Source organism: Rhamphochromis longiceps, linkage group LG18 (assembly GCF_057381845.1).
Source record: "Rhamphochromis longiceps isolate RC_006_pf linkage group LG18, R_longiceps_female_GT1.1, whole genome shotgun sequence".
NCBI lineage: Eukaryota > Metazoa > Chordata > Actinopteri > Cichliformes > Cichlidae > Rhamphochromis > Rhamphochromis longiceps.
Window position 1 is genome coordinate 37,950,948 of NC_140574.1, and position 14,901 is coordinate 37,965,848.

At 46.2% G+C, this 14,901-nt stretch overlaps 1 protein-coding gene across 1 annotated transcript in view; it reads right to left on the reverse strand.

Annotated features, from left to right (window-relative positions):
• LOC146648892 (phospholipid phosphatase-related protein type 4-like) overlaps nt 1-14,901 on the reverse strand; it is a 72,233-nt gene that overhangs the window by 42,079 nt on the left and 15,253 nt on the right. The window contains exon 2 of the mRNA XM_085388498.1: nt 13,154-13,339. Within this exon, the coding sequence (XP_085244624.1) occupies nt 13,154-13,339 (186 nt within the window). The remainder of the gene's footprint in view (nt 1-13,153; nt 13,340-14,901) is intronic.

Sequence of the window (14,901 nt, forward strand, 5' to 3'; positions counted from 1 at the left end):
CTCAGGTCCTTGTACTCTGGGGCCTGGATCTCCTCCATACCTGCTTCATACCCTGGTGGACGGGGCTATGGCTCCCCACACTCCCTAGCAGATCGTTACATGGAGAAACCTTTGGAATACAAGCATGCTGATCCACACAGGTATGCACACAGGTGTACACACGGGTGTTCACAGACGCGGACTACACCTTTCTTGGCTGCTGCCTCAAAGCACATTGTGCGCTGTCTATCTTGCGTGCTGCACAATATTGTTTAATATTTAGTATCTACTGTTATCTACTGCTAGCTAGTTTATTGTGATGGTGCTGTTTTTATTATGTTGCTCTTTGCTGTTTGCTTTCTCTTCTGTTTTTTTTTCTCCATACAGGTGATCCAGGTGTTTTGTTTGTTTTTCTTTCTTTCTTCCCCCCTTCTCACCGTCTCTTCTCCCCTTTGGTTTTCTCTCTCTCCCTCTCTTTCTTTCATTCTCTCTCCCTGTCCTATCCCCCAGTCATGTCTGTCCCGTTTGTAGCAACCGAAAATAAAATAAATTCATAATTATAATAAAGGTCAATCAAATGGACCAATATGGCAAGGCCATGATGATCCACTTGGTAAAATAAATCCGCTTGGCATCTTTCTGGGCCTTAAGACAACAATTCTGATGCAAAAGATCCAAACGGGAAACAAAAAAAAAAGTAACGTGCAGACATCAGGGCAGCACATAGAGAGAAGACGATAAACAACAAATAACAGCGCAGGAGACGGCTTGCCGTGAACACTGGCGCCATCTTGCCACACTGACTGACTTAACACTTGCTGAAGTGTTTTTTCTGTTGTTTTGACTCGGTGCAGCTTTCTGTTGTTACGACTGTTTTTCACTTCACTTCAGTCCAATTTCATTTCCTCAAGCCAAACTCGACCTAGCAAGCTGGGGCCGTCGCCTTCGACCACCACCGGGGGCAGATATTTTTTCTGCTGCTTGTATTTGACGCTGACTCGTGTTGCACCAATCACCTTAACAGGATCCCCTGTATAAGTTTCCAGCTTGATTTTGATGGGCTGCAGGCTGGGGGACTTGCTGTCTTTCCCTGTTTCTCTGAATGTTGCTTCGTTCATGACTGTTAGGCAACATCCAGTGTCAATTTCAAAGTTCACCTTTGTTCCATCAATTTGCATATCCACAGTGTAGGGGTCTACTCTTCTCAAGTGTACCACACTGCCACGCCCTAACTTGAACAGTTTTCTTTTGTGCCCTTGACTGCACTTGACACAGTTCAACATGAAAGAGTCATCTTCAGAGCTATCAGTTTTGTTGTTATCTGCTTTCTCACCCACATTGTGAGTACTGTAGTGTGAACTCTGCTTTTTTTCTTTCTTTACATATGTCGATCCATACTTTTTCTGGTTCAGTTTAGTCTTGCTTCTACAAGCTCTAGCTATGTGTCCCACTTTACCACAAGCATGACATTTTTCTTGTTTGTACTTACAGTCTGCTGCTGTGTGCTTGGTTTCTTTGCAACGATAACACTCTTTACTTTCTCCTTTAAAGGTACGACTCTCCTGTTGTCCTCTGGTGAGACTGAAACATTTTGCTGACGCCCCTGAGGTCTGCAGATCCTGTGCATTTTTATTTGCAGTCTCCATGGCTACTGCAATTGACAGAGCCTTGTCAAAAGTGAGATCTATTTCTGACAAGAGACATCTCTGAATTCGGTCATCCTTAATTCCGCAGATGATCCTATCTCTCAACATCTGTTGTAACGTGTTGCCATAGTTACAATCCTGCGCCAGGCGACGCAGCTCCGCTACATATTCCATGACGGTTTCATTCGGCTTGCGGGAGCAAGAGTCGAACTTATACCTTTGCACAATTTCACTGGGCTTCGGATCGAAGTGATTTTTCATCAGAAGCACCAGCTCTTGGAAGGTTTTGTCTTTGGGCTTGGCCAGGCTGAGAAGCTGTACGTCGCTGCTCCGACGACACTTGTTAATATCGCTCTTTGTTTCTCTGCATCGTCGATCTCGTTAGCTGCGAAAAACTGATCGAGTATTTCCGCATACTCATCCCACGTCTGATTCTTTGGATCGAACTCTACTAGCGTGCCAATTGTAGCCATTTCCGCTTCGAGGTTACTGCCTTCTATTTCCAGCCGAAAACTTTTGCATTCTTTGAAAAGCTAGCCAAACCTGTAGCCGACTCCATCACTTTTTTTCTTCTTCTCTTTTCTTTCAGTCCGGTTGCCCCAAACTCCTTCCCCCTAAACGTCCTCGTCGCCAAAAGGATGTTGCAAAACAAAAATAAAATAACTGAGCCTTACACCGGAGAATCGTTGCAACTTGTTTACTGAACCTTCTTTTCAGTACATGTACAGAACATCAGTGTCCATTTTACTGCGTCCCACAGGGCACTCTCTTCTTCCACTTTCTTACAACATAAATGTAACACAGAACCAATACTGCCTCTCCTGGCATTACCATTGTAACGACACACTCATTCTGTTTCTTTCAGATGAATAACAGGAACTTAGGATGCAGGTATCTATGAATAATAACTATTATGCATACTCATATATTTATATAACCAACTAATTTCCCGCGATACCACAAAACAGAAACTAGGAAGCCTGACCTCAAATGAGGCAACATGGATCCCGCGTGGATCACAGCGGGGATCGCAACAGGGATCCCGCGTGGATCGCAACGGGGATCGCAACAGGGATCCCGCGTGGATCGCAGCGGGGATCGCAACAGGGATCCCGCGGGGATCGCAACAGGGATCCCGCGTGGATCGCAGCGGGGATCGCAACAGGGATCCCGCGTGGATCGCAACGGGGATCGCAACATGGATCCCGTGTCGATCGCAACGGGGATCCCGCGTGGATCGCAACGGGGATCGCAACTGGGATCCCGCGGGGATCGCAACTGGGATCCCGCGTGGATCGCAACAGGGATCCCGCGTGGATCGCAACGGGGATCGCAACATGGATCCCGTGTCGATTGCAACGGGGATCCCGCGTGGATCGCAACGGGGATCGCAACGGGGATCCCGCGTGGATCGCAACAGGGATCGCAACGGGGATCCCACGTGGATCGCAACAGGGATCGCAACGTGGATCCCGTGTCGATCGCAACGGGGATCACGCAGGAATCACATGCACATGGGAAGAGGGACACAGCGTGGAGTGAGAACCCAACAAAGGGAACCCTGAGACAACATAAACACACAGAGGATAACAAGAGAACAGCTCACAGTTGACACTAACAATGGACTAATGAGAAAAAGGAAGCAAAAAAAAAAAAAAAGAACACAATGCAAACAGGATAAGAGACTATCAAAGTAAAACAGGAAATGACAAAAACTGAGACCTCGACTGAGAAGTGAACTTAACACGGAGAAACGAAAACAGGAAGACTGGATTACAACTGGAGACGCTGATGACAAGACACAGAGACAAGACTAGGAACAAATTGGAAAGGGAACTGCACAAAAGGGAACTAATGTAACAAAACAAGAACCAAAGATTTAGAAATTACAAACTCCGATTCACTAGAGAAATACAAAACACAAGATTAACAAATACAAAAAAAAGAAAAAAGAATGGAAAGCTCTTCAATCCAAAAGAACAAATCACAAATCCATAACAGCCTTTAACTTCTTTTACTTGACATTTTGAACTTTTATTTTCAAGCTTTTAAAGCTTGAAGCTTTTAAAGAACCGAGAACGAATTCTCTATAAAAACTGGTTCGAAGTAGGGCTGCCATGATTAGCCGACTAGTCACGATTACGTCGACTATCAAAATCAATAGCGTCGACTAATTTAATAGTCGACGCGTCATTTGAAGCTTTGTAAGATCTGAAAGACGCAGGAATAAGTAGTAGAATTTAAGAGTGTAGTAACGGACTGAAACGGCTGCATCCTCCTGAGGCCGCATTTGTAGGCCGATTACATTACAGCGACGCGACGAAGCCTGTCCAAATTCGAAGAATCCTCGAAATGCGGTTGACAAATGCGTCCTCCTTCTCCCCAGATTTGAAGGATGGGTGTATCCTTCGTGGCCCACCATATCCCAGAATTCTTAGCACGACCCAGCCATTTCCAGTTTCCAACAATGGCGGAAGCTACTTAGTTTTAATATTACTCTTATTACTCTTTCCGGGTCACAAAATAAACTTTTAACATATTTTCAGGCGAGAATGTAGCTGTGTAAACCTCAAATATCTGTTCGGTTTTTCAAGACATCACATATTTGTAAAAGTGCTCAGACGTTTTCAGAGAGGTCTGTTACCCACCAACTCGATAGCTGACCGGGAGCTCGAGGGGCACTAGAGCCGGGGAGAACAGCGAACTCCTGGCACATCGTTTTCAAACCCTCGCTACTCAGGTTAAACATGATATAGAAGTCATTTAGATAACTTATTGTTTGGCTTTTTTGCTGCATTTCGTTGACTTGTACTTGTGACATGTGCAATGACAATAAAGTTGAATTCTATTCTATTCTATTTTTTCAGTGTTTTATTTGCTATAGTTTTCACAAACGTCAGAAAACTGATTAAACAGATGGTCGAGAATTTACTCCAGTGTCCTGTTATTTTGCTTAGGCTGCTGCCCCCGCGACCCAGCCTCGGATAAAGCGGATGAAGATGGATGGATGGATGGATGGTCCTGTTATATTTTAGATAGCAAGGAGCAGACGGCTGAGTTTATTAAACTCCACCGAGACAATCTGCAAATTTCATTAAATTGCCATAACGGCAATGCTCAGTGGCTAGTGGATCTGAGGGCAGACCACAGCGACCTCCCTGAACAGGGTCCAGTAACCATCACAGTGGCAGATATCCAAGAAAGGGTCTCCAGTATGAAGAGTTGGACAGCACCAGGGCCCGACATGGTTCACGCCTACTGGCTAAAGAAGCTGACTGCACTCCACGAGCGTCTGGCAGCACAAATGAACCAGCTGCTAGTTAACGAGAGACACCCGGAATGGCTAACCGAAGGTCGGACGGTCCTGATCCCCAAGGACCCCAAGAAGGGACCGGTCCCCTCCAACTACCGACCAATAACCTGCCTCAGTACTACATGGAAGCTCCTGTCAGGCATCATATCGGCTAAGATGAACAGGCACATGGGTCAATACATGAGCGGGACACAGAAAGGGATTGGCAAGAATACCAGAGGCGCAAAACACCAGCTACTGGTAGACAGAACAGTCAGCCGAGACTGCAAGACCAGACTGACCAACCTGTGCACTGCCTGGATTGATTACAAGAAGGCCTATGACTCAATGCCCCACAGCTGGATACTGGAATGCCTAGAATTGTACAAGATCAATGGGACCCTAAGAGCCTTCATCAGGAACTCAATGGGGATGTGGCGTACAACACTAGAGGCCAACTCCAAGCCCATAGCACAAGTCACCATCAAGTGCGGGATCTACCAAGGAGATGCTCTGTCCCCACTGCTGTTCTGCATAGGCCTGAACCCCCTCAGTGAGATCATGAACAAGACTGGCTACGGATACCGACTACGGAACGGAGCAGTTGTCAGCCACCTCCTGTACATGGATGACATCAAGCTGTATGCCAAGAGTGAACGAGACATCGATTCACTGATCCACACTACCAGGCTATACAGCAATGACATTGGAATGTCATTCGGACTGGAGAAGTGTAGTCGGATGGTAACAAAGAGAGGGAAGGTAGTCAGAACTGAGGGGATTGAACTACCAGAAGGCAACATTGCAGACATAGAGGACAGTTACAAGTACCTGGGGATCCCGCAGGCGAATGGGAACCATGAAGAGGCCGCTAGAAAAGCTGCAACCACCAAGTACCTGCAGAGGGTCAGGCAAGTCCTGAGGAGTCAGCTGAATGGTAAGAACAAGATCCGGGCCATCAACACGTACGCCCTGCCCGTGATCAGGTACCCTGCTGGGGTAATAGGCTGGCCAAAGGAGGAGATAGAAGCCACTGACATAAAGACAAGAAAGCTCCTTACCATGCATGGAGGGTTTCACCCCAAGTCCAGCACCCTGAGGCTGTACGCTAAGCGGAAGGAAGGGGGCCGGGGACTGGTGAGTGTCAGCACCACAGTCCAGGATGAGACAACGAACATCCAAGAATACATTGGGAAGATGGCCCCAACTGACCGAGTGCTCAGTGAATACCTCAGGCAGCAGAAACCCAAGAAAGAGGAGGGAGACGAGGAACCATCATGGAAGGACAGGCCCCTGCACGGTATGTACCACCGGCAGATAGAGGAGGTGGCTGATATCCAGAAATCCTACCAGTGGCTGGACAAAGCTGGACTGAAAGACAGCACAGAGGCACTAATCATGGCAGCACAAGAACAAGCTCTGAGTACAAGATCCATAGAGGCTGGGGTCTATCACACCAGGCAAGACCCCAGGTGCAGGCTGTGTAAAGATGCCCCAGAGACAATCCAGCACATAACAGCAGGGTGCAAGATGCTAGCAGGCAAGGCATACATGGAACGCCATAACCAAGTGGCCGGCATAGTGTACAGGAACATCTGTGCCGAGTATAACCTGGAAGTCCCGAGGTCAAAATGGGAGACGCCCCCAAGGGTGGTGGAGAATGACCGAGCTAAGATCCTGTGGGACTTCCAGATACAGACGGACAAAATGGTGGTGGCTAACCAACCGGACATAGTGGTAGACAAACAGAAGAAGACGGCCGTAGTGATCGATGTAGCGGTTCCGAATGACAGCAATATCAGGAAGAAGGAACACGAGAAGCTGGAGAAATACCAAGGGCTCAGAGAAGAGCTCGAGAGGATGTGGAGGGTGAAGGTAACGGTGGTCCCCGTGGTAATCGGAGCACTAGGTGCGGTGACTCCCAAGCTAGGCGAGTGGCTCCAGCAGATCCCGGGAATAACATCGGAGATCTCTGTCCAGAAGAGCGCAGTCCTGGGAACAGCTAAGATACTGCGCAGGACCCTCAAGCTCCCAGGCCTCTGGTAGAGGACCCGAGCTTGAAGGATAAACCGCCCGCAGGGGCGTGCTGGGTGTTTTTTTTTTTTTTAATATATAAACGCGATTTCAATATGTCACATATTGACAGTGGCTCACCGATGCCAATAACATAATTGCCCAGCTGCATTTCAGAAAGAATGCAAAAGCATTGACATATATTTTTCCTTCCTACGATAGGCTGACGGGCAGGGCAGAGATAGATTTTGGTAGCCCGACTGGAAAAATCGCTAGCCCCGGGACGTCGGGCTAGCGATTTTGCAAGCCCTGTATCTGATTGAGGAATCACTCATCTTTGGAAAAGAGAGTTTATTACAGAGAAATGTCTCTTTCCAAAATAAAAGCTATACTATACGCTTCTTCTGGGCTATATTCTCAGCAGCATATTAAACATATCAGGTCCCCATAAGGAGACTCATGTGCTAACGGCTGTCTAAATGACTCGGGTAAAGTTTGTAGCATGCTGCTTGTTGTTTTTGTCTGCTTCCACTTGTCTTTGCACTAGGATGATGCCGGAGTAAATGTGCAGTCATATTCGTTGTGTTCCCACTAGTGCTGTCAGCGTTAATTTGAAATGACGTTAACGCCACAACACAGGAAATCTCCGTTAACAAGCTACTGCGGATCGCCCCGTGCGTGGGGCTGGACGGCCAACAAGCTAACAAGCTAACTGCGCTAACACACTAGTTCCCACCCATGTAATTGAGCATTGCGTGGCACATCCAACATACTGTTTTACTTTAGTCCATGACGCGCTTACCTTCAGGGTCATACGTCACATGAAAACCAAAATAGTTCCAAAGGCCAGATCTGAATGAGGGTGGGGGAGGTTCAATTTGTCATATTGCAACGAGCTTAGCTTCTGTCTCAGTAGCTTACGCTGCGCTCAGTGGATCTGCGCTCGACAGTGCAGCCTAGGCGGAGTAGTCGAACGCAGATCCACTGAGCGCTCAACACAGACAGCATCGTCAGAAGAAAAGTTGATAAAATAAATTACAAATTTTGTATTGTTCGATACATATGCGTACCGAACCGAAAGCACTGTATCGAACGGTTCAATATCGATACGAGTATCGTTGCACCCCTAATATATATATATATAAAACTAAACACCCAGCACGCCCCTGCGGGCGGTTTATCCTTCAAGCTCGGGTCCTCTACCAGAGGCCTGGGAGCTTGAGGGTCCTGCGCAGTATCTTAGCTGTTCCCAGGACTGCGCTCTTCTGGACAGAGATCTCCGATGTTGTTCCCGGGATCTGCTGGAGCCACTCGCCTAGCTTGGGAGTCACCGCACCTAGTGCTCCGATTACCACGGGGACCACCGTTACCTTCACCCTCCACATCCTCTCGAGCTCTTCTCTGAGCCCTTGGTATTTCTCCAGCTTCTCGTGTTCCTTCTTCCTGATATTGCTGTCATTCGGAACCGCTACATCGATCACTACGGCCGTCTTCTTCTGTTTGTCTACCACTATGTCCGGTTGGTTAGCCACCACCATTTTGTCCGTCTGTATCTGGAAGTCCCACAGGATCTTAGCTCGGTCATTCTCCACCACCCTTGGGGGCATCTCCCATTTTGACCTCGGGACTTCCAGGTTATACTCGGCACAGATGTTCCTGTACACTATGCCGGCCACTTGGTTATGGCGTTCCATGTATGCCTTGCCTGCTAGCATCTTGCACCCTGCTGTTATGTGCTGGATTGTCTCTGGGGCATCTTTACACAGCCTGCACCTGGGGTCTTGCCTGGTGTGATAGACCCCAGCCTCTATAGATCTTGTGCTCAGAGCTTGTTCTTGTGCTGCCATGATTAGTGCCTCTGTGCTGTCTTTCAGTCCAGCTTTGTCCAGCCACTGGTAGGATTTCTGGATATCAGCCACCTCCTCTATCTGCCGGTGGTACATACCGTGCAGGGCCTGTCCTTTCATGATGGTTCCTCGTCTCCCTCCTCTTTCTTGGGTTTCTGCTGCCTGAGGTATTCACTGAGCACTCGGTCAGTTGGGGCCATCTTCCCAATGTATTCTTGGATGTTCGTTGTCTCATCCTGGACTGTGGTGCTGACACTCACCAGTCCCCGGCCCCCTTCCTTCCGCTTAGCGTACAGCCTCAGGGTGCTGGACTTGGGGTGAAACCCTCCATGCATGGTAAGGAGCTTTCTTGTCTTTATGTCAGTGGCTTCTATCTCCTCCTTTGGCCAGCCTATTACCCCAGCAGGGTACCTGATCACGGGCAGGGCGTACGTGTTGATGGCCCGGATCTTGTTCTTACCATTCAGCTGACTCCTCAGGACTTGCCTGACCCTCTGCAGGTACTTGGTGGTTGCAGCCTTTCTAGCAGCCTCTTCATGGTTCCCATTCGCCTGCGGGATCCCCAAGTACTTGTAACTGTCCTCTATGTCTGCAATGTTGCCTTCTGGTAGTTCAATCCCCTCAGTTCTGACTACCTTCCCTCTCTTTGTTACCATCCGACTACACTTCTCCAGTCCGAACGACATTCCAGTGTCATTGCTGTATAGCCTGGTAGTGTGGATCAGTGAATCGATGTCTCGTTCACTCTTGGCATACAGCTTGATGTCATCCATGTACAGGAGGTGGCTGACAACTGCTCCGTTCCGTAGTTGGTATCCGTAGCCAGTCTTGTTAATGATCTCACTGAGGGGGTTCAGGCCTATGCAGAACAGCAGTGGGGACAGAGCATCTCCTTGGTAGATCCCGCACTTGATGGTGACTTGTGCTATGGGCTTGGAGTTGGCCTCTAGTGTTGTACGCCACATCCCCATTGAGTTCCTGATGAAGGCTCTTAGGGTCCCATTGATCTTGTACAATTCTAGGCATTCCAGTATCCAGCTGTGGGGCATTGAGTCATAGGCCTTCTTGTAATCAATCCAGGCAGTGCACAGGTTGGTCAGTCTGGTCTTGCAGTCTCGGCTGACTGTTCTGTCTACCAGTAGCTGGTGTTTTGCGCCTCTGGTATTCTTGCCAATCCCTTTCTGTGTCCCGCTCATGTATTGACCCATGTGCCTGTTCATCTTAGCTGATATGATGCCTGACAGGAGCTTCCATGTAGTACTGAGGCAGGTTATTGGTCGGTAGTTGGAAAGGACCGGTCCCTTCTTGGGGTCCTTGGGGATCAGGACCGTCCGGCCTTCAGTTAGCCATTCCGGGTGTCTCTCGTTAACTAGCAGCTGGTTCATTTGTGCTGCCAGACGCTCGTGGAGTGCAGTCAGCTTCTTCAGCCAGTAGGTGTGAACCATGTCGGGCCCTGGTGCTGTCCAACTCTTCATACTGGAGACCCTTTCTTGGATATCTGCCACTGTGATGGTTACTGGACCCTGTTCAGGGAGGTCGCTGTGGTCTGCCCTCAGATCCTCTAGCCACTGAGCATTGCCGTTATGGGTTGCATCCTTCTCCCATATGCTCTTCCAGTATTGCTCCGTCTCCAGCCTTGGTGGTGCTGTTCTCTTATTGTTCGCTTGCGACTGAGAGTACACCTTTGCTGGTTCTGTGGAGAACAGCTGGTTTATTCTCCTGCCTTCTATCTCTCTGGTGTACCTCCTCAAGCGGCTGGCCAAGGCTGTGAGTCTTTGCTTGGCAGTTTCCAAGGCCTCAGGTATGGACAGCTTGCTGTATTTCTTAGGCACCTTATTTGTTGCACCTTTCTGCAACTCCGTTAGTTGGCTAACCTCCCTCCGTGCTACTTTGATCTTGCCCTCTAGCCTCCTTCTCCATGGAGGGTACTGCCCCTTGTCGCTGTTCAACTTGTAGCCAAGCATCTCAATGTACGGCTATCATTTGTTAACATGACGCTTGTTCTTATACATGTAATACATTTATTACCAACCTGAAAGCTTATCCGCTGGTCATTCGACATGACGAATGACTTCTGAAATCTTAATCTAGCTCATGATGCTGTAGATTTCCGTTTCGGTCCACTAGTAAAACCTAGTTCTATTAATCTGCACTCATTACTCTTGAACCGGAAGTAAGTCCCCAAAAACTGAATTTTGGAACCGAAACTGAATGGTGAGAAGTGAATCTGAAATTATTTGAGAGCTAAATTTTTAAAGGATAATATACAGTTTCAAAGCAAATGAATTCATTACCAAAATATAAAATTCAATTTCAATTTAGTGATGATCATTTTCAAACCAATAAACTGAACTTCAAATTAGGCTAATTCATATTCAGTTTCTAAAAGCATTTATTCAAGTTACAATTCAGATTCAATCCGAGCAATTCAAATGTAACTTATTCAAATTCAGTTTCTTTATTTTAAAGTGGATGGTAAAGCGGATGCTGCATCCAGGAGCGAAACAACCGCATTATACTGCTAACTTAACTTCTGCTCCTTGCAAGCATATGTGTGGACAGCATGCTAACACTAAGCTAGCAAGAAGTCAGCATGACTATAAAGACTGTAGCCTATAGGTTTATAATGATACCATATATAATGATAAATGGTAAGTATGAGACAATGGATTTCATGTCATTTTATGGAGAAATGTAAGAGTAATGTAATGAGTAGTATAACAAATTACTTTCTCCTGGGAGTAGTTTAGCAATGCACTGCATTGATTTTAATAAAAGTGTTCTGTGTGTGTGTAATACATTACTTTTTATGAGTGATGACCCCAACAGTGGTTACAACAAAGAGGGGAAAAACTTCCAACACGCACAAACATTTAACCACACGGCATGATATTAATTTGTACAAATGTATTAATGTTATTATGACACAAATGACATGCTGCTTAGCCTGTGAGAGCCATATAAGAACTCATAAGACATATAGATAATTTTCATGTTACCTATAAAAAAGACCAACATTAAGTTCAATGAGGAGAGATGATTAGAAAGAATGAACGTGATTTATTGATGAAAAGAATATAGATAGCGGATAGACTCTGGTGGCCCGTCTCAGCGGAGTGGGTGAAAGGGATTAGAGCAGGACGGAGATGCTGGTGGTGGAGATGAAGGTGGCTTGAATGGAGCCTGAGTGATGAGAGGTAGAGATGGGGAGGAGGTGGGTTGCACAAAGCCGTCTGCAAGGAGAATGATAGATGCCAATGAGATTTAAAGTATACAGCATGAATGCTGATTGGCCTGGAGAAGGTCAGGAGAATGTGATTGGACTAGACCAGTGATGATGAGTGATGATGGGAGTGCTTAGATTTAGCTGGCAGCACCTGGATGTGGACAGATGTGAGGCCATACATCTTCTTTATTGAACTTGTGCATAAGCTTCATTTGTATTAAAAAAGTCAGTTCAAAATAATTCATGTCAACAGAGAAATGGCTGGATTATTTCTGTTAGTACAACATAGAAACAGTGTAGAGCTTTCACTGCTCTCAGGTTGGTCAGACTCCCACAGCATTGGGAACAGATCTACAAAATGAGTAGGAGTGCAGATCTGCTGTGGGAAGATTGCTTTCCCAGTCAAACACAATTTACTACATTTGTCTCCATAAAGAAAAGAAGGAGACTTAACAGCTCTATTAGTCAGACAAGGAATACATTTACCTAGTTTAGTTATGTTTTATTTGTGGAAACTACAACCCTCTTTTCAAAGATGTGTAGACACTATATTAAACGTAAATAAAAAGACAACATAATAACCTACAATTTGCTGAAAGCGTATACTGGGGACGATCCACCCAAAGTGGCCAGGGAATGATATAGATGAAAACAAAAGAGGGAGCATAAGGAACAAAAAGAGATGAAGAGAGGGTAAACAGCAGGCCTAACGCTTGCCACTGGTACAACTGTTGATGGTGCAGAAGCAGCAGCCCCGACAGCAAACGTGGGGAAATTTGAAAAACATTTCACCCCTAAACTTTGTTCTACGAGTTGCGTGAGCCCACAGCGACGGTAGAGGAAGTGCCCGGCTTCATTAAGGGATTTGACTGGGCGGAGTCGGTAATGAAAATGAATGAACAGGCTGCGGTCAGTGCGTGAAAGTCCAGTGCACAGTGATCAGCCAAAAAGTGTGTCGGCCCACCGGGCAAATGCCTGATATGCCCATTCCAGCCCTGCAGTATTAGTGTCAAGTTTGAAAGTCTAGTATTATGACTAGCCTAATTCCCACCTACACCTGTAATCACAGTCCCTGAAAGCAAGTGGTGTTTTAGACACTATGTTACTGTGCTAGCCAATGTGAAAGCTGCACATGTGGAGATGTACTTACAGTGACAGTAGGTGCAGCGAAGGCCAGGCTGAAGAGCAAAGGCAATGGACAGACTTCCTGTCTTGGGAGGATGTATGGCAGAGATAGACTGCGATCATTACAACTGTACCCAGAATGCACCGGCTGGAAAATATCCGTCAGCTCCAGGAAGTAAAGACTGACAATAGAGGAGGCCAGAATAGGGAGCTGCAGAACAGAACACAGACCGATGCAAAACAAATGAACACAGTGTGTGGAGATGAAGTTAGGAGAAATACATCAATACAAAAAAATCACACACTTGTTTAAAAACAATAAACTGCATGGATATAAGAAATTGACCTGTCTCATTGTGTCTGTTGAAGACTTGTCCTCATTTTTATAGATTCAGGCCAGAGTAACTCAACTAACTTAAAGTACTCATTCAGGTATTTGTCACAGATAAATGGTAAATGGCCTGTATTTGTATAGTGCTTTTACTAGTCCCTAAGGACCCCAAAGCACTTCATACATCCAGTCATCCACCCATTCACACACACATTCACACACTGATACTCCATATGAAGCAATGCCCAAACATTACTCCGTTTACTGCCCTCCCCCCGGCTCAGAGATTTAGTGGGGTGTTGTATATGAGTGTGGACTTGTATACAGTTAAACATGTGTGGGTTATAAAATGGCAAATTCTGAATATTGATTTGAAAATAATGGAATTTGAACAAAGGGGGTTGAAACAGAAAACGTGTAAATGTCATGCTACTCCTTTTTGAGCATAAACACTGTGTAGATATTAGATATTCATGGAAACTTGATGTTTTTACGTTTTTCTCTTGTTATTTTAGTTATATTTACATGTTCAAAATAAACTGTTCTGCCTATCCACATTTTATATGTACATTCACAGGTTAGGTGCTCCTGTTTAAGTGCTTGTTGATGCAAATATCTAGTCAGCCAGTCACAATGTCACAACACAATGCATTTAAGGCATGTAGCCATGATCAAGGCTACCTGATGAAGTCCAAACCAAGTGTCACAGTGGGGAAGAAAGGTGATTTAAATGAAGATGAAAGTAGCGTGGTCGTTGGTGCTGCTCTGAGTATTTCAGAAACTGCTGAACTACCAGGATAACACAACCTGCTTCCAGCAGGATAACACACCTTGTCACAAAGGTGAAATAATCTTAAACTGGTTTCTTTGAACACGGCAATTAGCTCACTGCACTCAAATATACTCTATAGCAGGGGTCCCCAACCCCTGGACTCCGGTCCAAATGTGGAGATCAAGGGGGTTTCCCATTTTCTATGTCGTTAGATATTTTATTCCTGCTGGCTGCAGTGGCTGACTTTTGAACAGGCGCGATGGGCAGCTATGTGGGTCAGCGACGTTCTAGTCCACACTCTAAGCCAGCTGGTGGCGGTATTGCACCAAAAAAACGACAAAGAAGAACAATGCAGGCCATTCAATGCGGGTTGCTAAGTGACTATCTTGGAAGCTCGCACTTGCTGACAGCACAATGACGACTTGGTGGTGCACAGAAGACTGGGTAAAAGAAGATGGCTCTGTCAAAAATATGTAAAGTGGACTATGAAAGATGAATGGCCATTCCCCATCTGTGAATGCTACTCATGACCACTGATCAGTGGTTGTTGATCAATGGTCATGACAATTTGCATATTATTGATCAAGGAGCTGATCTCACAGCCCATTGTTCCTTCAGTGGGCTGGTTTCAGTCATTGTGCAAATGTCCTGTTTATAAGACTGAAACCTG